At 44.5% G+C, this 23,908-nt stretch overlaps 1 protein-coding gene and 1 long non-coding RNA gene across 3 annotated transcripts in view; one reads left to right on the top strand and one right to left on the bottom strand.

Moving 5' to 3' along the window:
- LOC113260058 (uncharacterized) overlaps nt 1-11,725 on the bottom strand; it is a 119,665-nt gene extending 107,940 nt beyond the window's left edge. Inside the window, exons 1-3 of the long non-coding RNA XR_008961013.1 lie at nt 11,638-11,725; nt 4,408-4,578; nt 16-3,918 (exon numbers count right to left, since the gene is read on the bottom strand). This is a non-coding gene — a long non-coding RNA (uncharacterized LOC113260058). The remainder of the gene's footprint in view (nt 1-15; nt 3,919-4,407; nt 4,579-11,637) is intronic.
- On the top strand, nt 3,764-23,733 carry PLET1 (placenta expressed transcript 1). 2 transcript variants are annotated; one of them, XM_057316974.1, is made up of 4 exons: nt 3,764-3,944; nt 8,494-8,695; nt 11,082-11,143; nt 13,540-23,733. In XM_057316974.1, the coding sequence occupies exons 1-4, from the start codon at nt 3,764-3,766 to the stop codon at nt 13,827-13,829; spliced, it is 735 nt and encodes a 244-aa protein (XP_057172957.1). In that variant the 3' UTR covers nt 13,830-23,733. The 2 variants fall into 2 exon arrangements, with proteins under 2 accessions (XP_057172957.1, XP_048073087.2); XM_048217130.2 differs by lacking the exon at nt 11,082-11,143 and having other exon boundaries at nt 13,540-13,958.
- Nucleotides 23,734-23,908: the final 175 nt, after the last annotated feature.

Here is a 23,908-nt window from a genome sequence, read left to right as displayed (position 1 = left end):
TGTCAATAGCTGTACCTGTACCCAACAGACAGCTCCCTCCTCCCAGAAGCAGTGTTAACAACTTCATACCAGCCCTCTCTAGGGTGGAGCGCCACAATGCCGTAAATGACTGGAACAATTCTGCTTATCAGTTTTCCCCTCTGCCCCAATCTTCTGTCCCCAATTCACAGGGAGGTTTAGACTATTGTCTCCATATCAACAGCAGAACTCCTATATATTTTCTTTTCTTCTGACCCACTGCCTTAACCTGGTATGAAAGAAGGAAGGAAAGTTGGAAGGGAGGGAACAAATCAGCATGTGTTATATATCTGCTGTGTGCCACACCCATCTCATCCCCCAAAATAGTTAACATACGTTTCTCATTTTACATAAAAATACGTAAGATTGGTATTAATGCCCCAATTTTCAGAAGTGGAAACTAAAGTTCAGATAGGTTAAAACTCTCCCAAAGCCAGGTTTCTAAACAGGATCTAATACTAAAGTTTTGCGGCATTCTACTACCCCCAACTTGCTTACACATAATATTAGATAAATAAACATTTTTCCTGAGATGTACTCCCATACCATAAAATTCACTTTGGTGGGTTTTAGTATATTCACACAATGACGAAACTGTCACAACCATCTAATTCCAGAGCACTTCCATCGCCCCAAAAAGAAACCCTAAACCAATTAGCAGTCACTTCTCATTCTCCCTAACCGCCCCACCGCTATGCCCTCCCCCTGCCCCCTGGTCCCTGGAAAACGTTTGGTCTCTATTAGTTTGCCTCTTCCAGATATTTCACATAAGTGCTTTCATACATTATGTAGTCTTCTGTGTCTGGCTTCTTCCACTTAGCATAATGTCTTCAAGACTCATCTATGTTGTAGCATCTATCAGTACTTCATTCCTTTTTATAGCTGAATAGAATTCCATTGTTGGATATACCATATTTTGGTATCCGCTCAAGAGTTAACGGACACTTGGGTTGTTTCCACCTTTTGGCTTTAGGAATAATGCTCCTATAAACATTCACATACAAGTTTTTGTGTGGACAAATGTTTTCAGTTTTCTTGAGTATATACCTAGGAATGGAGTTGCTGGGTCATATAATAGTAACTTTGTGTTTAATTTTTTGAAGAATTGCCAAACTGTTTTCCAAATTGGTTACCTTTCCACCGGCAATGCATGAGGGTTACAATTTTTCCATATTCTTACCAACACTTGTTATCTGTCATTTAGCCATTCTACTGGCTTTGAAGTGGTATCTCTTTGTGGTTTTATTTGCATTTTCATAATAACTAATAATGCTGAGCATCTTTTCACGTACTCTTTGGCCTTTGTATATCTTCTTTGGAGAAAGTACTTATTGCCCATTTTTAAATTAGGTTACTTGTCTTTTTATTGTTGAGGTGTAAGTGTTCTTTATATATCCTGGGTATTTAGCCGTTATCAGACAATTTGCAAATATTTTCTCCCATTATTTGGGTAGTCTTTTCACTTTCTTGATTTGAATGCACCCACCTTGAGTTAATTTTCTAGATGGTATGAGTTAGGGGTTCAACTTCATTCTTCTGCATGGGGATATCCAGTGTTCCAGCACCATTTGTTGAAAAAGCTATTCTTTCCCCCAACAAATTGTCTTGGCACCCCTGTCAAAAATCAGTTGATTAAAAACATATGAGATTATTTCTGGACTCTCAACTCTATTCCATTGATCTATATATGTCTATCCTTGTGCCAGTATGATGCTATCTTGATTACTACAGCTTAGTAGTAAGTTCTGAAATTGTAGTCAGTGTGAGTCTTCCAAATTTGTTGTTATTGTTGTTTTCTCAAGACCATTTTGGCTACTCTGGGTCCCGTGTTTTAATTTTCAAAATATAAGTCTTACATTTCTTTCATTAAATTTATTTGGTATTTTTGTTGAATATCTTCAAGTTTACTAATACTTTCTCTTGCTAGTTAAAATCTATTGTTAAGCCCTTCTACTGAAATTTTCATTTCAGTCATTGTACTTTTCCACAGAATTTCTATTTGTTTCTTTTATTCATTTTTATCTCCTTATTAATATTCATTATTGGGTGAGACATTATTCTCACACTTTCCTTTCACTCTTTAGACATGGTTTCTTCTACTTCTTTGACTATATTTATAACACTTGAGATAACATCTCTGTCTACTAAGTCTAATATCTAGGCTTCCTTGAGGACAGTTTCTATTGGTTGGGAGGTATTTTCCTGTGTACTGACCATACTTCCTTGTTCCTTTGCATGTCTTGTAATCTTTTCTTGAAAACTGGACACTTAAAAAATATAATGTGGTCATTCTGGATATATGATACCCTTCCCTCCCAGGGTCTGTTGTATTTTCCATTGGTTATTGTTTGTTGTTGTTGCTGCTGCTGCTGTCTGTTTAGTGACTTTTATAAATTAATTTTGTGAAGTCTATTTTCTTTATCATGTGTGGCCACTGAAGTCTCTGCTCAGTTCACTTGGTGGTCAACTTATAAAACCTGAGAATTCAAATTTATAGGCAATTTCCAGACAAGTCACATAGCGACAATTCTCTGGAAATGAGGCTTTTTGGAGAGCTCCAAGCCCATTCTATTCCCTTCCATTGGCTACTTGTTTGCCCGTCTGCATGGCTCCCACAGTAGCAAGGCTGTTGATTTCTTTTTTTTTTTTTTCAAAGTTTATTGCATGATAATAAAGTGATAGTACAAAGCTCCCGAAGACAGAGGGGACCTGGGAGGGTTGTCTAAGGCGGTTCGTTTCTAAGGCTAGCACAGAGGTGTGGTGAGAGGGGTGTAAATAAGCCAAGTTAAAATGCCACAGTGCTCTTTGTGCTCAATGAGATCCAGCCATTCTTTTTAAACAAATGCTCCTCAGATTTCTGCAAGCCTTTGGTTAATTTCAAGAGTTCCAAAAAAGTTGATTTTGACCGTTTTTGCTAGTGTTCTCACTGCTTCTCTGGAGAAGATTTTTCAGAGGTCCTTGCTCTACCAGTCTGTGAGTACTTCTCTTAAAGAAACATTTATAAATATCACCTTGATTCGATTCTACTTTTTTTTTGTTTCCTTTCTACTCACATAGTACTCCTCCAGTGAGTAAATCATAAAAATCAGAGAAGAGATATAAGAAAACATATTTTCTGATTTTTTAGTAGTTTCCTTGTGCTATAGTGCTATGGAGGAATGTGTCAGGAGCAAGGTGGACCAAAGCTATTTCTTTCCAGAAAATAAATATAAATCCAAAAGCACAGTCTTCCTAGTTTTATGCTAGCCACAAAAGGAACTGGGATTGGAGACACGTTCAATAAAGAAGAACTAGAAAAGGATATGTAACATTCCAAGAAGAGAGCTTTTATGCCTGAATTCCCTACAGGGAGAGGTGTGGAGCTTCTAAATGGGCCAGGTACGTGATGATTACTCAACTCTGAATTTTACTTTGCCAGCACCATGCCTTTTCTCAACAGTTTTCTTCAAACAGCTGATGTTGAGATGAATGAGATGCAAAATAGAACCATGATCAGTACCTTCCCCTTCTTGAGCAAAACTGGACTTGGTAAAGGGTCATGCTGACGAGTACTGAGCAAGTCACTCCTATTGGGAGTCCACCCCTACCGGGCCGAATTCCAGACACCAGTTCATTTTAGGGAGGAGTGGGAAGGAGATTTGCATATATGACCTCACACAGAAGCTCCAGCCCTGGAGAATATAAGCAGCTGAGTTGTAGGTATTACCCATTACCGGGCCCAGCAGTTTCCAAACAGGTTAAGATCATGGCAGTCCTCAGCTCCATGTTGCTGCCACTCAGGCTGTTTCTATGCTTCGGACTGCTGTGTTCTTCTGCCAGCTCTACAGATGACATTGACAACTGCATGCTCTTCAATGAGGTCACCACCACTGGCCAAGGCATCATGGCCAATTCAGAGGTCTATGAAAGCAACACAAATTACACAGGTGAGGAGAAGCCATTCTCTTTGTTGTTCTTTGTCTTCTGAGGGGAGTTAATTTCAGAGCACACCCCTCCACTCCTGCTCTCAATGACACAAAACATGTGTTTTGACCCAGATGGGAAGTGGGGGCAGAAACAGAAAGTGTGAGAGAGTTGGTTGGGTGGGACTGTTTTCTCCCTGTTTTCTGTGCAAACCTGAGCTGGGGGTCATTAAGTCCTGACACCCAGGTTTACTGAGCCAGAGCAAGAACACATCTGCAGCAAGTTCTCCGACTTAAATAAAGTAGGCGTTTTTATTGTTTTCAGGGATAATAAGGGCATCACAGTGTGTGGTCTGTTCACATCCATTTGATAAAACAATGCCACCATGGATGATAGTATATTGCACAACACCGGGAGGCACTGTCTGCCTTTAGTGTGTGGGTGGAAACTCTAGTGAGCTAGGCAGGGAAAGTGTTACTCTCCCACCTTGTTTATGAACAGGCTGTAGCTGAGAAGAGTTAGGTGACAGGTCAGGGCTCCCCTGCTAGTAAGGGGCAAAACCGGCTCCCGAATCTTGGTCTTTCCTTCCCAATCCAGTGTTTTTCTTTGAGGTACCTAGGAACATCTTACAAATATCCCATTTTGGATCAGCCAAACCTATAAGTAAAGACAGGTGCTTTCTGATTACTTTCATAACAACAACATTTAATATAGTAGTTTACATGTATTCATGCACTTAGATCTCACAATAACATGTTAAGCAGATAACATACCATGATCATTCCCATTTCATAGATGAGGAAACAGAGGTAGAGGTGCTAGTCACTTGCTTAGATCACAGAGCTACTTACAGGGTGGAGCTGGGATATGAACCCAAGCAGTCTGGCTTCAGACACCCAGTCCTTAACCACTGCACTCTACACTCCTCGCTTACAGTAATGAGAGCTGGGACTTCTTACTACGTTCTGGGTGCTGTTCTAAGGGTAAATGCTATTACCTCCAGATGAGAACTGCAGCATAAGGGAGTTAAAGTTTTACCCAAGGCCACAGTGGGTAGCATTGTTATATTTGAACCTAAGTAAGAGCCAAGATTTGTCCAGCTCTGTTCAGCCAGGATGTCCAGCTTCAGAGCCTGCTGTCTCATTACTATGTCATTCTGCTCTCCTAAAACTCTAACTAAATTCTACAGAGAGCACCAGGGTGATGTCCACACCCACAAACCACAGATTCCAGAATTCAGCAGGAGAATGACAATGGTCTGCCGTCACATGCTTGTCCCAGCTTGTCCTTTTCTCTTTTTTTCATGGGGACTGTCACTAGGGACGTCAGCTGTGACTCAGATCACTGTATCCCACTCCCTCAGGCAGTGGATCTTGTCCTCCCAAGCCAGGGAGGATAATCTTATAATTCAAGATGAGGACAGGAAAGCATATGTGTGACCTTGCACACGGGGAAGGACCTGGGGGGCCAGAGGGACTGCTACAAAAGAGATCACAGACCCCGAACCTAAGATAACATATCATACGGTGAGGGATTTTGCAGTTGAAATGGAAGAAAAAGAAATCTATCTAGTGAAAATGCTGGGTGGAGATATGTAGACTGGGGTTCTTCTGAACGTAGCAAGACAGGAGAATGAACAGTCAAGAGACGATCCATAAGACCCCTTGAAAGGGAATATGTTGAGTGAGGGGGAAATCAAACATTTGCAGAGGTGTTGGGTAGAGCAGAGAGAAAGGGGAAGGAGGAGAGGAACTCCGGTTCATTGAATGCCTACTTCTTGCCAGGCACTTCTCCAAACTTTACCCAACTTCATCTCAGAACAGAAATGTGCAAAAGCTCCATGATAAACCGAATCACTATGTGAATGATTTAAGTTGAGAGTCAAAATCCTACGCTCACAGAGATGTGAAGTGCCAGACTCCACACCCAGGATTACACAACTGGCTCCATGATTTCCTCATGAGAGTGTCATTGCAGGACCGCACTGGGACTCAGGACTTTTGGGGAGAATGGGTAAACACCCACTAAGGCCAACCACTTTTCCTTACTTCGATTTTGAAATTTTTTAAATTTCAGGATTTGTGTCAACATTGGTAAGTCATGTATAAATGGCTTGGCATGTCCCACGGCACACGTGCAGTTCAGGCAGGATCTTAGAAGAGGTTCTCTAGGTCTGTCTTGGTATCAGTGAAAAAAACCCATGATGCAGTGACATTTATATTAAGATCGTGCTGGGTATGTATCTGTCTCCATGGGCAAGAGGGATAAAAAGTGCTTGCCTTTTTCCCTGAACCTTCATCTTTAAGGGCACTGTCCAGCACTGGGTGCACAACTTTTTATTTTTTTTATTTTTATTTTTATTTTGTTATTAAAGATTTTATTTATTTATTTGACAGAGACAGCCAGCGAGAGAGAGAACACAAGCAGGGGGAGTGGGAGAGGAAGAAGCAGGCTCCTAGCCGAGGAGCCTGATGTGGGGCTCGATCCCAGAAATGCTGGGATCACGCCCTGAGCCGAAGGCAGACACTAAACGACTGCGCCACCCAGGCGCCCCAGGGTGCACAACTTTTTAAATCAATCAGTGAGTAGTTATTTAGTGCCCTCCAGTTCCCCAGCATTGGGCTGGCCAGATACTGACGTGGATGAAACCACAGTATAGAGAACAAGCCAGAATGTAATTAAGTACTCAACTCTACAGGAACGAATGTAAATGTTTTACTCATGAGGGGAAGAGAGGACTGAACTGTCCCAGAGATGGAACATAGGCAGGGTCCTGGAGAATAAGCAGGGATGGAATGTGTGATGCAAAGGCAGGGTTCCAGACATGAACGAAGGCCAGGGCAGGAGTGGGCCAGATGTGTCTGCAGAACCAGAGGAGGGTTTGCTGCCCCTAGAGCAGGAGTGCAAAAAGCGCAGTGAGCCAGGTTAGGAGGGTCATAAAAGCCATGTGTTGGGTACTGTAATCAACAGAAGTGAAAACGTAAAAGCAGAAATGTTTAGATCCTCTAGAAAGATGGGCACTTGGAAGGTTTTGCAGAGTACTTTGTCCTCATGGAAGAGTTGTATACGGAATCTGATCTGGCTGCAGCCTGAAGAGAGAAGGTGGAGGCCCGAAGTCCAGGTGACAGATGCCTAGGAGGGAAGGAAGGAGGCTGGAAGCCAGTGTGACAGAGGGAGAACAGAAGAAATGGCAGAGACAAGAGACTGCCCATGGGAGAACTGACAGACTTGGTGCTATCCCAGGATACCATCGCTGAGCACCATCCACCTCACCATCGTGCACACATCTAGAACTGTCAGGTTCTCAGTGGGCAAGTCAGGCTGGTGGGGTTTGGCTCAGCTCACCCTGATTGGCAAAAACAAACAGAACAGAAACGTTTTGTGCTAAAAAAAATAAATAAATAACAATCGCAATTCATCCAACACCTATCATGTGTTAAAAGCCTTACACTCTTCTCTGTGCTTTTCCCAGGAACCCTGTAGATAAGGTATCATGATCTCCATATCAGGAGGGATATGTCATCATCCCCAGACCTAGGACCAGACCTGGTGTAGAGTGGGCATTCGATAAATATTTGTGCAGTGAGTGATGGACAATAAAGAAACCGAGGATGAGAGATGAAATAACTTGCTCCTGAATGTGAGAGCTAGAATTCTTATCTAGGACTGTCTGATCCTATTCTGCTACATGCTTGATTTTCTTTACTTTGTACGGAGAAGTCTTTGAAAGGATACGGGGTGGCTGACAGGGCCCTGGAGAATAACACTTTAGCATTGAGAAATTCTTACAGAAGGGATCTTCTAAGGGAGGAAATGGACAGTCTAAAATGTTCTCTTAAAGTTTGCTCTGTTACACATCAGAATGCTAGAATTCGCAAGTGTCAGTGGGGTCCCTATGAGTATACCCTAGGCTAGGTCAACAGGGAAGACTTACCTGACTGGGGAAGGCCAGGAAATCCTGGGGTTATTGGACAGGTACTAGGGCTCAGAGACCCCACCCCTTCCCTCACGCTCAACAACAGAGACTGAGAGTATCAGTGATTCTGGGACCAAGAAATGGGCTCTGCTTTGACGTGGCACTAAGGGTGCCTGACGTCACGACACACTGCCCAAGGGGCCCACTTGACTCTTTCCCAGGTATCAACCACACCTCTCCCTACCCGTCCTCTCCCTGAGAGAAGGGCAGAACAGGTTATCCCCTCTGTCTGGTGGACAGGAAGCTGGCTCCAGAGGTTAAGAGCCAGCGAGGATCTCACCTCTGTTCTACAGCAAAACCAGGGTCAGAGCACAGGTCTTCTTCTGTTTGCCTTTTACTGGAGAAAATTTGGAAAGCAAAAATGCACGAGGAAGAAAATAAAAATAATCAATAATCCCACTAGCAAGAAATCACCATAGTTAATATCTTGTATTTCCTTCCAGACTTTCGTCTGCAACTTCATTTAAAATGGGATCATACTATATGTACAACGCTATTTGTAACTTCCTTTTTTCCTGCTAAAGTTTGATTTCATGACCCCCATCCCCTGTCTGACTGCACAGATGGCTGATTGGTTCCTTACCCTTTCCTCCTAGTATTGGTTCCTGTGAATCCCAGTATCAGCTCTGTGGTCCTGCGAGCAGTGGACGCAAACAACAACTCACTAGGCCTCTGGGAGAAAGTAGACGAGCTTTGCAACAACAGTGCCCTGTACCACCTGGATAATCCGAGTGACCAGCTCTTCATAGCAAACTGGGTATCTCCTAACTCGACAAACATAACCACAGTCGCGCTACAGTAAGAACCTATCTCTCTGTGATTTGCTTTGGGCTTTTACAATTGCAGACAGGATTTACACAGTTTCACGCTGACCTTGGGCAACTCAAAATGCACCCCAGACACGATGTAGAGAATTTAGTAGCTGCACTCCTCTCTGCCTCACTACTCTCTATCCTTTTACCTACTGGAGTTCCCGCACATGCACACACACTCCTCCCACCCACCCTCCCACCCCCAGGCAGGCTCAACAGAGACAGAAAGCTCTGGTGTTAAAACCACAGCTGGACAGTTGTTAAAGCCAAACAAGCAAACAAACAAATGAAAACAATTTATCTGGGACTTTTGCAACAGGAGAAAAGAGACCTCAGGATAGAACCTGGCTCAATTCTGAATACATCATCATACGCAAGTAGGAATTTATAGCCAAGAAGCAGGGTGGGGGGGTCACTGAGAGGAAACAATAAGGCCTGTGAGGGGGACTCTGCCTAAACTGACCTAACAGCATTCTTGCAGAAGGCAGGCCAGGGCCATCACTTATTCCCTGGGGGTGGTAGAGGAGGAAGAATGAGGTATTAGCGGTAAAGGGTGGGAGGTACTTGCTCAACTGACTTAGCAGGGTTCTTGCTAAAACCGGATTTTACAAGGAAGTGCATAGATAGGCCTAGGAGAAGGTTCTGGAGCCTGACTAAAGTTTGTTTAAGCAAAGAATCTTTGTCAGCTGTTTGCTTCAAATTCCACAGAATCGTTTTTTAAAACACACATTCATTTTGGAAACGCCAAGTGTGATGATTGTGTCATAAAACTGGCTTCCTAATGTCACACAAAATGGACACACTCAGGTTGTGAGGTGAGGCCACCTGAGGGCTTCCATTATGCTTTAACAAAAAGACCTTCCTCTCAGCTAGTAATGTTATCCAGGTTACTCTGGGAGCCCATGTTGAAAGGCCCTCACACTTTCACATGGCCACTTTGTGATGAAAGGGCAGGTCTGACCATCATCAGCCCATGGCCCGTAGTGGTGCCCCCTTGGTGGTAAACAGCTACCAAGTCTCTGTGGACACTAGTGGTGATGATACTATCAAGCCATCCCGCCTTCTGCTACCATGCCTGGGGCCTCGTCAGACATAGCTGCTCTGGAGAGGTGATTTTGCCCAGTGACCTCCAAGAGTGGAAATCCAAGGGAGCTGCTGCATTTCAGCCTCCCGATGACAGCAGTCTCTTAGAAGTCAGCCAAAGCTAATCAGGGCAACAACTTTGTTTTCCCCTCACCTCATTAAAGCCTCCATGCTCCATGCAACAACAGATAAAAGGCCCAACAGTAACAACCTGCCACAGAAATGGCACATTCCCACCAACAGTGTGGTCTCCAGACCCCTCATAACCTGCACTGGCCTCTCTGCTTGTTTGGCCTTGGTACCCATGCCTGACAAGAGGACGGGAGCAGCGCATATCATGGGGGTATGGAGAGCAGCTGGGTGAGGCACAATTGGATGTGAAGAGGCCCCTGCCCACAGGGCTCCACAATGAGTTTTGGGGAGGCAAGGCTTCTACAGAAATAATTGTGGAGGCTGAATATCAACTCCTCAAGAAAGCCTTCCCTAAACCCCCAGGTCAAGTTCCAGCTCCATGTTTTCACTCTTGTAACTTCCACTGCTTTATCACAACAAATGTCACAACCGCAATCAATTATTTAACTTGTTTATTGATTGTTTTGTTTCAAGTCTGTCTCTCTGAAGAGACTGTAAAGTGCCACAAGGGTAAGACCCATGCCTGTCTTGTTCACCACTGTCCCTCAGCACCAAGCACAGTGACTGGCACGTGGTGCATGCTCATTAGTTAACTGTTGAATGTATGAACAGGAGACTGGGATAATAACGGGACCACTGATAGAAGAAACACACACCAAGCTGTACAGATCATTTCTCGAATATTAAGCACCTACTACGTATCAGGCATTGCTGACAATATAACCTGCCTCAAGGAGCTGGCCCTCCTGTGGCTGGATTGGCTCACAGCAAGGCCATGCAGTTGAGGGGCATGTCTCTCCAGTGGAGCTTTGTCTGGGAATGACAATGGGGAGAAATGACTTTAGAGAGCTTACTGTTGAGTATCTGGGCAGATGGGACCAGGACTGGCTTGAACAACGACCAGAGGTGCATTCCAGCCTGTGGGGAGTTCGGGATGCTGAAGTTGGTGGGGTGGGGGATGGACAAGAGCTTGACTGGAGCAAGACCATGGAGGATCTTAGTCAAGACCACATACACCAGATCAGTAATGATCTGCTGATTGTGCTGGAGAGAACGCTGAGGTCAGGATCCTCTGGGAAGGCAGAAAAGGGAGCTAGACTTGTGAATCCCACAGCTAAGGGCCTCACCATTATCTCTAATTGATTTGCCCTCCACAGAGCCTTCACTATTAATTTCTACAATGTGGCTACATTTTCTTCTCTGCAACTACAAAGAAAAGGTAAGTTCCTCTGTGGCCTATTTACACATCTGGCAGTGACTCGGTCAGCCTGGAAAATTACTTGGTGAGTGCCCTAGAAGAGTCTTCTAATCACGTGTTATCCAGATGTCAGTTGAGTTCCCCAACACCTGAGACCTATAGAAGACGGTTTGACCCCTTATCCTACGCCCTGTGGGAAACAAGCCATTCCCAAGACTTTCACCAACTCCCAGGGGCATTTAATTCTCACAGCCATCTGTGGCTCCCGACTGCTGCTTCCTTGGGAGCCATTATGTCCAATGCCACATAGATGGATAGGAAAATCAGCTCTTTGTTTAATTTCCACAAAGAATTCCCACTCACACAAAGCCTTCCTAGGTATAGCAGACTCTAACCAAGGGGCTTAAGAGGGGGAGATTTGCACAAAGAAGGCTTGAGAGTATAGAAATACTCATAGTTTCCTTAGTTCTTAGAGTGGCCTCTGGTCACCACCACCACCAAGGATTTCCACTGACCTTTCATAGGCTGTTGTCCCCAACTTCCAACCATCCTGAAGCTCCTCGTCCTTCTCCTCCCTTCTCTGTCCTCTTCCTTCTCTCTTACCACCTTCTAGGGAGATAAAACAAATTCAGGAAAACTGAGGTTCAGGAAAGATAGGTAACTCACCTGAAGCCACAAAGAAAGTAAATGGAGAAATTAGGACTTATGGTCCACATCTTTTGCTTTTTTCCACTTTTCTTAGACTTACATCAGAACTATAAAGACAATCTTTTATTCTTAATGAAGTTTTTAAAATACAAAGTTCAACCAAAACAAGAAACCTTTGTTCTTCTCAATGTTCAGATAACAGGTCTTCCCTGGGAGCCCCCCAACACTGAAATAAATGTAGTACGCTGCCCATCTTCCTACTGGCCGTACATTGCAAATGTGGTCACAAGGGATATCTATTTTCAACAACAAATTTTAAAGTGACTCTGCCTAAGGAAACTATTACATGAATACCTTCATGGCTTCCTTGATGGTTTCCCTCTGTGAAAAGACTGAGGTGTTATTTTCCTTCTGAAGGGCATTTTCAACATGACCACTCATGTAAATGTTAAGAAAGAAGGAAAAAATGTTTGTTTCTAATCAGGATTTGTTAGTTCCATGCTAATAAAACCAGGAAAGAAAGAAAGAGAGAGAGAGAGAGACAAAGAGGGAGGGGGTAAGGGAGGAAGGGAGAGGGAGAGGGAGAGGGAGAGAGAGAGAGAGAGGAGGAGAGGGAGAGGGGAGGGAGAAAGAAAGAAAGAAAGAAAGAGAGAGAGAGAGAGAGGGAAGAAAAGAAAGAAAAAGAAAGAAAGAAAGAAAGAAAGAAAGAAAGAAAGAGAGGGAGGAGTTGTGTTCAGACCTTGTGGCTCAGTGGGATACTGGAGAAACATCTGCCCTGGGGAAACACTAAATGAGATAAAACGGTGCCTCCTAACTGGAAGGCACCCCCCCCCCCCCACCAGGGGAGAGTGCCTGAGCCTGAGCAAATCACAGGACTTCTCCTTTCTTCTTTTTCCATATAGTCCCCTTTGATCCACAGACCCTCTGAGGCATCATTACAAAGCTCCAGTTTTTCCAGATCAGACTACCCGCAGGCCCTGGTTCTCTCTGCTTCTCTGCAAGGCAACCTCAGAGAACCAAAGGGTGATCAGATCCCTGCACAGGAGAATGAGCAGTGCCTCTGAAACCACAGAAAGAGGTTCCAGGGTTTGAACAGGGCCTCTGTGCACTGGCTTTAGAGCGGAGGCAGCCATCCTCAGATCTGGATGATACTAGTTTTATGGTTTTGGGTTTTTTTTTAAGATTTGTGTCTGTTCATTTGACAGAGAGAGAACACAAGCAGGGGGAGTGGCAGGCAGAGGGAGAGGGAGAAGCAGGGAGCCCAATGCTGGGCTCTATCCCAGGACCCCGGGATCATGACCTGAGCCAAAGGCAGACGCTTAACCAACTGACCCACCCAGGTGCCCCTGATATCTAGTTCTTATAAGCTTTACATGCAACCTTTGCAACTAGCAAGAAAAAAATATAGTTGTGCCATTCTGGATCACATTTGCACTGACTGATCTAATATAACATTAAGGACGTGAACACATTTGAGGACAGAGGACCCACCCAACAACAAATTCAGTAGTTATATAAACTCCTTCCGCCATAGAATTGTGTAGACCTTAAGGGTAGAGAATGTTTCCTACTTGTTTTTTCTTCCTTGACATTCTGTACTCCCTACTATTCCTCCTCCTCTACATATACTGGCCACTGAAAAGTGTTGACCAAAGTTTGCTTGTGAACTCTCGCTCTAGCATTCCATCAGATTGGCCTCCTTTCTCCTGTGCGCCCCCCCCCCCAAAGAGGTTCTGATGCCATTGTTTTTGTTTTGTTTTGTTTTCCAGATACAACCACTTCCCAGATCTCCACGACCAGGACAAACCCACACCAAACCACAACAGGACACACCTCCACAACCAGGACAACTCCACACTCAATCTCTACAAGAGAACACATCTCCACAACCACAACAACCCCACACCCAACCCCAACGACAGGACACTTCTCCACGGCCAGGACAACCCCACACCCGATTCCAAGGACAACCAGCTTGGCCAATAGAACCTTCCTCTGCCCCGTCACAAGTGCCATTCAGCTTCTGCTAGTCTTTCTCACCAGCAAACTCCTCTCCTAGAAGGAAGCTAGGAAAACCATTGCCCCTGCCTCCACTGCATCCTCCTACATTCCGTTCCAAGCCAGTGTTCTGACAGGCGTGTGAATGAAGACTTTACATTCTCAAATGTACAACTCTACTGCCACTGCTTTGGACCAAAACAGAGACCTGGTGGTCACTTGGTGGAGGGTAGCTAGTCCGCTCACTGGTGGACTTGGGGCACACAGATGTTCAACTGGATCTCCCATGACACAAATTAGGTTTTTTGTTAACTACTTAGACCTGGTCTGGGTGTAACCCGGAATTCTGGCTCGGTTTCACATGCTGACAGCCAATTCCACAGCCAATGTAAACTTTTGTTCACTGCCAAGTGATTCCTCCACACCTAAGTCTCTGTGGGAAAAACCTTTCTTCACTTTCAAGATGACCTCAGATTTCTGACCAAACCCACTCAGGTTACACAGAGCTTCTGTGTCTCATGTCACCCAAAAAGGAAAGGAAAAAGGAATAGCCCTGATGTCACTGGCCATACCAGTAGTATGTGAAGGGCTAGAAAAAAGGAGTGTACCATGTCTGAGCAAACAACCATAGGGAAATATTATGGTACAAAGACATTATTTCCTATGTCATATCAAATAAGCTATAGTTCGAACAAGAATAGTGAATGTGTTAAATTCAAATAAAAGTCTTTAATGAGCGATTACTCTAACTTAAAGTACAACATGCTGCCTAATTTTATTCGTGTATATGAGCATTAACAAATTAATAGAATGGTGGAAGTGTGTATGCTTTCAAAGCCAGATCTAAAGGTAAAATTTTCCCAATTTTACTTCTCTTCAAGTACAAACTAGTCATTTTTCCCCTAATGGTAATTTCCATTAAGAAATGGGCAAAATATTTATGGTATTCATAATACAATGTAAAACCAACAGAAAGTATGGGATTTCCAGTAACACCCTGGTAATAAGCAACGAAGTTTTAATAATTATGCTAAATTCAGGATGCCAATATCCAGTAACTAGCCTTCCTCTGGGACAGTTTCTGTCAATATCTTTCTCTTTCCTGTGAATAGGTCACACTTTTCTACTTGTAGGTCTTTAATATTTGTTGAACACTGGCATGTTGAAGGCTAAAACGTGGCGACTCTGGAAATCAGGCTCTGCCTCCCCTCCCGGGCAGGTTGCTGCTTGTTGAGGGCCGCTGTCCATTTGTTTAGGGACTTTTCCCAACTATTCTATGCAGACCACATTCCTTGTTGAGTGCGGGTCACTGACAGCTCTTTCCTGATATCTCAGCGGTCAGTCAGCGACCTGATTTCCTTAAATGTCAAAATTTAGTGGCCTCTTTCCTCATTAAGCATTCCTCTAGTATCTGGAAGGTTTTTATTAGATCCTAGAGTGCTGAGAAAGTTCTGACAGTCTTTGCCAGCTTAATGGTTGCTGCGGTGAAGGGACCAATTCCTGGAGCCCCTCATCCTGCCATTTTCTGTGACATGGCTCCATAGCCACTATTAGTACCTGCCAGGCGCTGTGCTAAGTGCTTTAAGTGCATCATCCCATTTAATCATCACAACAACCCTAGGAGATATAGCTATTTTACAGACGTGGACACTCAGGCAGAGAGAGAAAAATCATTTGCCCAGAATCGCTCAGTGAGTAAGTCATGAGGCTGGGTTTCGTCCACTTCAGAGCCTGCACCATTAACCAGGACACCCTAAGGGCCCCTGTATGGCTCCTGCATCCCCCAGCATCCCCCAGGACAACTGGCTCCCCAGGGCTCTATGACAAGGAGAGGGTCTGGGTGTGTCTCACGGGCACAAGAAGGCTGAACAAGCTTCGTATTTATCTGTCATGGCCCAGCCTGGCCGCATCTCAGCTTCAGTGTGGAAGGTGGGACAACTTTTGAAGCCTCAGCAAAAACACTCTCTCAAGCTGGAAAACTTTTAGACTCAGAGAAACCTGGGGAGCTGAATTCAGACATGTAGCACAGAGGCAGGTAGACAAGGGCACTGGATTCGGAGGCAGGGAGCCTGTTAAATTCCAGTTCTGTATGAAGGAAGAAGGTGAACTTTTGCCTTGATTTCTCATCTGTTCCATACAGGTCTGGCCCAGGTGGCATCTGAGCACTCTTGCTGGTGGGTCTCCATTTTGATTTCTCTGTCACATCCACACCTAGTCCTCGGGGTCTAGTCAGAGGTGGTATGCTGGTGTTGCTCTATGCCCTGTCTGATCGGCAGAGGCCACAGGGAGCACCGCGGAAGATTCAGAAGCGAAAGCCAGGCTCAGATACAGAGTGGCATACTCAACAAGGGTTATCTTCCTTGGGCTCTGGAGGCCACACTTCCTCAGGACGCTTCCAGGTTATCTACCATTCATCCATGGTCTCTCGAGCAAGTCCAGTGAGGGGCCAGCAGCAAACAGGTGTGCACGTTCACAGTCTAGGAATAAGCTAATCCTGATCCTCGCTGATGGGAAGGTGACCCACCACAAGGAAGACAAAGGCATTAGGGAACTTCGAGGAAGCCCTGGGCTGCACCTCATGCACAGAAAAGAGGTGAACAAAAGATGGACTGTTTCCACTCCCACACTCACTTGCCCAAGCTCGTTCTTCCACTTCTATGTTTTCTTGTTTGTGGCTTCGTGTTTTGTGAATTCAGTGCATGCTTATCCTGTGTTAGAAACAGCAACTGCCCACCCGTTTACGCAAAGGGAGTGCTGAGTGAGTAGGAAAGATAAATGCTGTCTTCCAAATCCCATTACCTCAAAGATCTTCACACACCAGAAAGAGTGCCAAGCCTGGTCAATGGTCGCTATCCCACTGACCATTCAGAGCAGGGAAAACATTCAGAACAGGCAGAACATGCAGACATTATCTTATTATCTATCAACCTCCACATTACTTTTGAAAATAAAAGTTGAAAAGTATTAATAATTAAGTAAAAAACTTCATTATTTCTCATGAGAGGTAGTTCAGCAATTGTCTTAAAGCATTAACTCTGAGGCCAGACTGCCTGAGTTCAATCTTGTTTGATTTTACTCCTTATTAGTTGTGGGACCTTGTAGGAGTTACTTATCTTCTGTGTGACTCATTCTTCATCTGTGAAATAGGGAGAAATATAGTAGCTACCCACAGGCTGTTGTGGACATTAAATCAGTTAATATATATAAAGTACTTGGAACAGTACCTGGCACAAAGTACTATATAATTATTTAATGCCTAAAAAAGGCATCACAAATGATATATTGACATACAAGAAAGCCAAGTATTGTACCCATAAAACATGTGCAAATAAAATGGTACTTATAACAAGGACTAAAAGTACTAACTTGTAACTCTTATAAGAAATGGCTAATGTCTGACTTTCCACAGTCTCCTTGTGTGCTGGGTCAGCTCCTTTCTAACAGAGAAACCAGACTGTAGGTGAGGGGTTGAAGCATTCTACATAATAAAGAGTTACGAGAGAGGGTGGAGAAGAGCAAAGCAAAGTCTGGGATGAGTATTGTGGGGGCTGAGACAGAAAGGAGCCTCTGTGGAACGAGCAGAGAGGCCAAGAGACTTCCCAAGAGCCGCTCCCAGTTACAAACTGGTTGTCTCTTAATGAACTTCAAGACACACAAGTGAAAATAAGAATAATTTTACGTCTGATTGTTGGACTGTATTTCTTTGACTGTGGTTCAGGAGTGAAACTGGGACATACGGACTACCCCACCCTGCTTTTATGTAAGTTATGTCCTTGTATATAGATAGAACGAAGTTAAATATATACCTGATAGAAGTGGGAAATAATTTAACATATGCAAAAAACTACACATTTATCTATGCATATGCATATAACCCGTATGTAAAAATAACTTTAGACTCAGATGCTTGAGTCCAACAAACTCAAAAAGCCTTTGGCTAAATGAACAAAATATGCAGACAGCACATTTAAAGAGCTTGGGAAAATTTTTCAATGGTTATTTTAATTGAGTCTGGCTTTTCTTTCCCTCTTTCTTTTAAAGCCAAACAGCGGTACCTGGGTGGCTTAGTCGTTAAGCATCTGCCTTCGGCTCAGGGCTTGATCCCTGAGTCCTGGGATCAAGCCCCACATCAGGCTCCTCTGCTGAGAGCCTGCTTCTTCCTCTCCCACTCCCCCTGCTTGTGTTCCCTCCCTCGCTGGCTGTCTGTCAAATAAATAAATAAAATCTTTAAAAAATAAATAAATAAAATAAATAAAGCGAAACAAACTTAGGTTCAAATCCCAGCTCTTCCGCTTAATGAATGACCTTGAACAAGACCCTTCATCTTCTTAAAGCCCAGATTTCTTACAGTGAACTGGAGCTGACTCCTACCTCAAGGAGCCACAGTGATTGAGATGCTGGACACACACTGGTGAGCATAATGTTAATTCATAATTAGCCAGCCAATGCCAACAACCTTAAGTCAGTTAACTACACAATCTCAAATGAGAGTGAAAAACACTATACCCCACAATCTGGTTAGGTTGCATATTTTTTTTCCTTTTCTAAATACAGTTTTCTCCTTCAAGAATGGAGCCTCAACTCCTCCCCCCCCCCAATACTTTGGGAATTACTGAAAGTTATTATGGCCCTTATTTGCTGAAAAACATGTAATTGCCTCAGCATTGCCACAGATCTATTCAGTTCATGCTCTACAAAAAACCCTGCTCTTAGGGGCCAAACAGATGGAATGATAAAAGGCTTTCTTTGCAATACCAACTGAAGCTCTCTCTCTGCCTGGGGCAACCCTCCTCTCCACAAGCTGGGACAGTAACTACCCACCAATCTCAATTGTTCATCCTGCTATAAAGGGAGTACCTTGTCGGTGAACACCTGTGTAAGGGCGGCTACCAAATGATGGTGTGGCCATGAGGAAAGCAATTTCCTAAAAGATCCTTGATTCAGAATCCTTGATTCTGATTTGTCTTTAAAGTAGTAGTTGAGGACTAAAACAAATTTTATCCATAAATAGGAACGGAAAATTTCCAGGAAGATAAAATTAGCCACATAACCAGACTTGGAGAAGTACTTAGGGGATTTCATTTTGTGGTGTTTCTTCTCTAAGTGGAAACACAAAGAATATAATACCTATGTGAAGTACACTCGAAAATTTTGGTATTAAATCTCAAAATGTTTACCAAACCAAGTTCAACCAGTTCTTTAGAGATGGCAGGCACTGTCGCTCACTCAGTAAGTACTCAGCACCTGCTGGGTGGTGGGCCCCAGGCTGGGTCCTGGTGAAGGAAGAGTACTAAGACAACACAGGGCTCTGGCCCCCATGACGCTGACATCCCTGTGATCGGGAAAGACAGTCAACTAGTAAGCAAATAAATGAGACAAAAGGAAATGCAGAAAAAATTTTGAGACTGCAAGAAAGGGGAGTATATAGGTATCATAATGGAAAATAACAAGATTTCTACCTACACAGGTGACCAAGGAAGGCTTCTGCAAGTGGGGGACATTAGGCTAGGATCTGAAGAATGACTGGTTTTATGAAGAGGTGGGAGGTGGGGGTAAGCGGCAGCATTCTAGGCATAAAGGCAGGAAATACAAAGATCTTGAGGCAGGAATGAAACTGGTGTGCTTTAGGACTTGAGAAAAGGCCAGTGTGACCAGCTTCTCAGCTGGACACTGGGGAGAGGAGGTGGCTGGGTCATATGGAGCACAAAGTTTGGGTTCTATTTTAAAATCAAGAGGAAGCTTTCCAGGGGTAACAGAAGAGAAGAGAGAACTAAAGAAGTATGAAGAGAAACAAAGTGCAGGCAGGAGACCAGAGGCCATGTCAATAATTCAGGCAAGAAATGGTGGTACTTTGGCCTGGGGCAGTGGCCCTGGAAATGGAGAGAGAGACAAAAATCACATATATTTTAGACGTGGAACTGGTAGAACTTTCTGATAGATTAGAAGTAAGTGATAGGAATCCAGGACAAGTCCCAGATTTCTGACTTGAAAAAAATGAATGGATGGTGGCAGCATTTTCAGGGAAGACTGATAGGAGAATAAAGTATGAAGGGGAAACTGGTAATTAGCTTCTGGAAATGTTAACTTCGAGATGCCGGTGTGACACCTTGCTACCCATCTATGCTTCTCTCTGCAAGCAAATTAAACCCTTAAGAGGTGAAGGACACTAGCCCTTCAATTTCTTCAGGTTGTCATCAGCCAGTGCTCGTATTTATTAAGTTATTTGTGAAAAGTGAAAAAGGTTTTTAAAGTGAGTTCATACTTATACTAAATTGGGAATTTTCACTAATAAACTGGCTGCCTGAAGGTGAACTTGGGCTGACATACTGAGGACTTGTTTCTTGGGCATCTTAAGATTACAAGCCTGGGACGTCGTTTCTTTAACCAACAAGGAAGGAAGGGAGGAAGGAAGGGAAGGAGGAAGATGGAAAAGGTCAGTGCTTTAATTCTTTTTTTTTTTAATGATTAATACTCCTGTCTCGATGGTGACAGAGTGCCAGTGGGACTGGGTGGATGGATTCTGAAGGAAGCAAACCGACTGATGAGCTACTTAAAAGCCTAACTGCTGCTCTGAAAATCCTTCCAGTGCACAAACCACCCTCCCGGACTTTTCTTTTGTGGTGATAGCAGTTCTCTCTGCAGCTATGTGGAGAGAGTGTTTATCTGGGACTGATTCCAAGTGTCTTGCAACAGAATCTTGCTATAAAGTTAAATTGTGTGAAACTAACAATGATTTTTCTATGTGCAGGGGAGGCTAGAAATATCCCAGACAAAACAAAAGCGAAATGAGCACAATCTGTTTCTCATCTTTAAAATAATTCTATTTCCAGGAGGAATGTAAAAGTTTTCAGTTTAAAAAAAAAAACAACAGCTTTTAAAAAATTTTTAAGTAGGGGAGGAGTTAAGATGGCGGAGGAATAGGGGACCCCTTTTTCAGCCGGTCCCCTGAGTCGAGCTGGATAGGTACCAGACCAGCCTATATAACCACGGAATCAGCCTGAGACGCAGGATGATGCATCTGGATCTCTACAAATGAACATCTCCAGCGCTGAGTATTGAGGTACCAAGAGGGGAGCTGTAAACCGTGCACGGATATCGGAAGATAAACGGAAGGGGGAGGGAGCCGCCGCGTTTGGGCGCCGGGAAGCGGCAGCCACCTGCACGGGGGAGCGGGCGGACACACAGAGGGCACCCGCGAGAGAGCGGACTGAGACCGGTGAGCCGTGAACGCGCGCGCCACCAGGCATCTCCCGGAACACCGGAATCCCGGTGTGCTCACAGGATCCAGACTGAGACCGGGAACTCCCGGAGCGCGCGCGGGGCGGCTGGCGGCTGGCGGGCCACCTGCACGGGGGAGCGGGCGGACTCGCGGTCGGCACCCGCGAAACAGCAGACTGAGACCCTGAACCGGGTGCGCGCGCCACCAGGCTTCTCACGAAACTCCGGAATCGAGGTGTGCTCACCGGGCATAGACTGAGACCGGGAGACCCGGGAGCGCGCGGGGCGGCCGGTGGCTGGCGGCATTAGAAACACAAAGGACAGAGACGGGGCGGCCGGTGGCTGGCGGCATTAGAAACACAAAGGACAGAGACGCGCCGGCCCTGGAAGTGAGGGCAGGGTCGCCGAGTTGGTGCGCACATCCCGGGACGGCCGCAGGGTTGAGCAGCACCAACAGTAACAGAGTTAAAGTGGCCAGAACATCAGTGGAGAACGGGCCGCAATCCCTCTGTTCTGCGACAATGCAGCCTCTGCTGCTCTGACCCTCAGAAGAGGCATAGCCGGCCGCCAGGGAAAGCCGCCAGAGAACAAAAGCCTGGAAATACCGGCTCAGAGAGTGCCCATCCCCATCCTCCCTCGCAGGGGACACGGAGACACTACCCAAACAGGGTTGCCTGAGTATTGGCGCGGCAGGCCCCTCCCCCAGAACACAGAAGGCAGGCTGAAAAATCAAGAAGCCCACAACCGGAGGCGCCTGGGTGGCGCCGTCATTGAGCGCCTGTCTTCGGCTTAGGGCGTGATCCCGGCGTTCCGGAAAGGAGTCCCTCATCGGGCTCCTCCGCTGGGAGCCTGCTTCTTCCTCTCTCACTCCCCTGCTTCTGTTTCGTTCTTGCTGACTGTCTGTCTCCCTCTCTCAGATAAGTAAATAAATAAAATCTTTAAAGAAGAAGCCCACATCTCTAAGATCCCTATAAAACAAGGGGCACGGCCTGGGACCCAGTCAATAATTTTGGGCTCTGGAAAGCCCGCAACCTCTCTTCATCAGAATGACAAGAAGGAGAAGCCCCCCCCAGCAAAGAAAAGACAGTGAATCAGTGGCCTCTGCCACAGAAGTAACGGATATGGATGTAACCAAATTATCAGAAATGGAATTCAGAGTAACAATGGTCAAGATAATGAGTAGACTTGAAAAAAGTATTCAGGAAAATATTACTGAGAATATACAATCCCTAAGGGCGGAAATGAGAGCGAATTTGACAGAAATTAAAAATTCTATGAGCCAAATGCAGGCAAAACTAGAGGCTCTGACGGCCAGGGTCACGGAAGCGGAGGAAAGGGTTAGTGAATTGGAGGATGGGTTAATAGAGGAAAAAATAAAAATAGAAGATGGTCTTAAAAAAATCCACGCCCATGAATGTTGGCTACGGGAGATTACTGACTCAACGAAACGATCCAATGTTAGAATCATTGGCATCCCCGAGGGGGTGGAGAAAAACAGAGGTCTAGAAGAGATATTTGAACAAATTGTAGCTGAAAACTTCCCTAATCTAGCAAGGGAAACAAAAATTCGTGTCCAAGAGGCAGAGAGGACCCCTCCCAAGCTCAACCATGACAGACCTACACCACGTCACGTCATAGTGCAATTCGCAAATATGAGATCCAAGGAAACAGTATTGAAAGCGGCCAGGGCAAAGAAATTTCTCACGTACCAAGGCAAAGGCATCAGAATTACATCAGACCTGTCTACACAGACCTGGAATGAGAGAAAGGGTTGGGGGAGCATTTTTAAAGCTCTTTCAGAGAAAAACATGCAGCCAAGGATCCTTTATCCAGCAAGGCTGTCATTCAGAATTGATGGAGAAATAAAGACATTTCAGAATCGACAGTCACTAGCCAATTTCGTAACCACGAAACCAGCCCTACAGGAGATATTAAGGGGGGCTCTATAAAAGTAAAAAGGCCCCAAGAGTGATACAAAACAGAAAGTCACAGCCAATACAAACAAAGACTTTACTGACAACATGGCAGAATTAAAAGCATATCTCTCAGTACTCAGCCTGAACATTAATGGTTTAAATTCTGGTTTCAAACGCCACAGGGTTGCAGATTGGATAAAAAGAAATGACCCATCCATTTGCTGTCTACAAGAGACTCATTTCGAACCCAAAGATGCATTCAGACTGAGAGTAAGGGGATGGAGTACCATCTTTCACGCAAATGGACCTCAAAAGAAAGCTGGGGTAGCAATTCTCATATCAGATAAATTGGATTTTAAACTACAGACTATAGTTAGAGATGCAGAAGGGCACTATATTATTCTTAAAGGAAGTATTCAACAAGTGGATATGACAATTATAAATATATATGCCCCCAACAGGGGAGCAGCAAGATACACAAGCCAACTCTTAACCAGAATAAAGAGACATATAGATAAAAATACATTAATAGTAGGGGACCTCAACACTCCACTCTCAGAAATAGACAGAACACCCTGGCAAAAACTAAGCAAAGAATCAAAGGCTTTGAATGCCATACTCGACGAGTTGGACCTCTTAGATATATATAGAACACTGCACCCCAGAACCAAAGAATACTCATTCTATTCTAATGCCCATGGAACATTTTCAAGAATAGACCATGTTCTGGGACACAAAACAGGTCTCAGCCGATACCAAAAGATTGAAATTATCCCCTGCATATTCTCAGACCACAACGCTCTGAAATTGGAACTCAACCACAAGGAAAAATTTGGAAGAAACTCAAACACTTGGAGACTAAGAACCATCCTGCTCAGGAATGACTCGATAAACCAAGAAATCAAAAATCAAATTAAACAATTTATGGAGACCAATGAGAATGAAAATACAACAGTCCAAAACCTATGGGATACTGCAAAGGCAGTCCTAAGGGGGAAATACATAG

Source organism: Ursus arctos, unplaced genomic scaffold (assembly GCF_023065955.2).
Source record: "Ursus arctos isolate Adak ecotype North America unplaced genomic scaffold, UrsArc2.0 scaffold_22, whole genome shotgun sequence".
Lineage (NCBI taxonomy): Eukaryota > Metazoa > Chordata > Mammalia > Carnivora > Ursidae > Ursus > Ursus arctos.
This window is presented reverse-complemented; position numbering and strand designations above follow the sequence as displayed.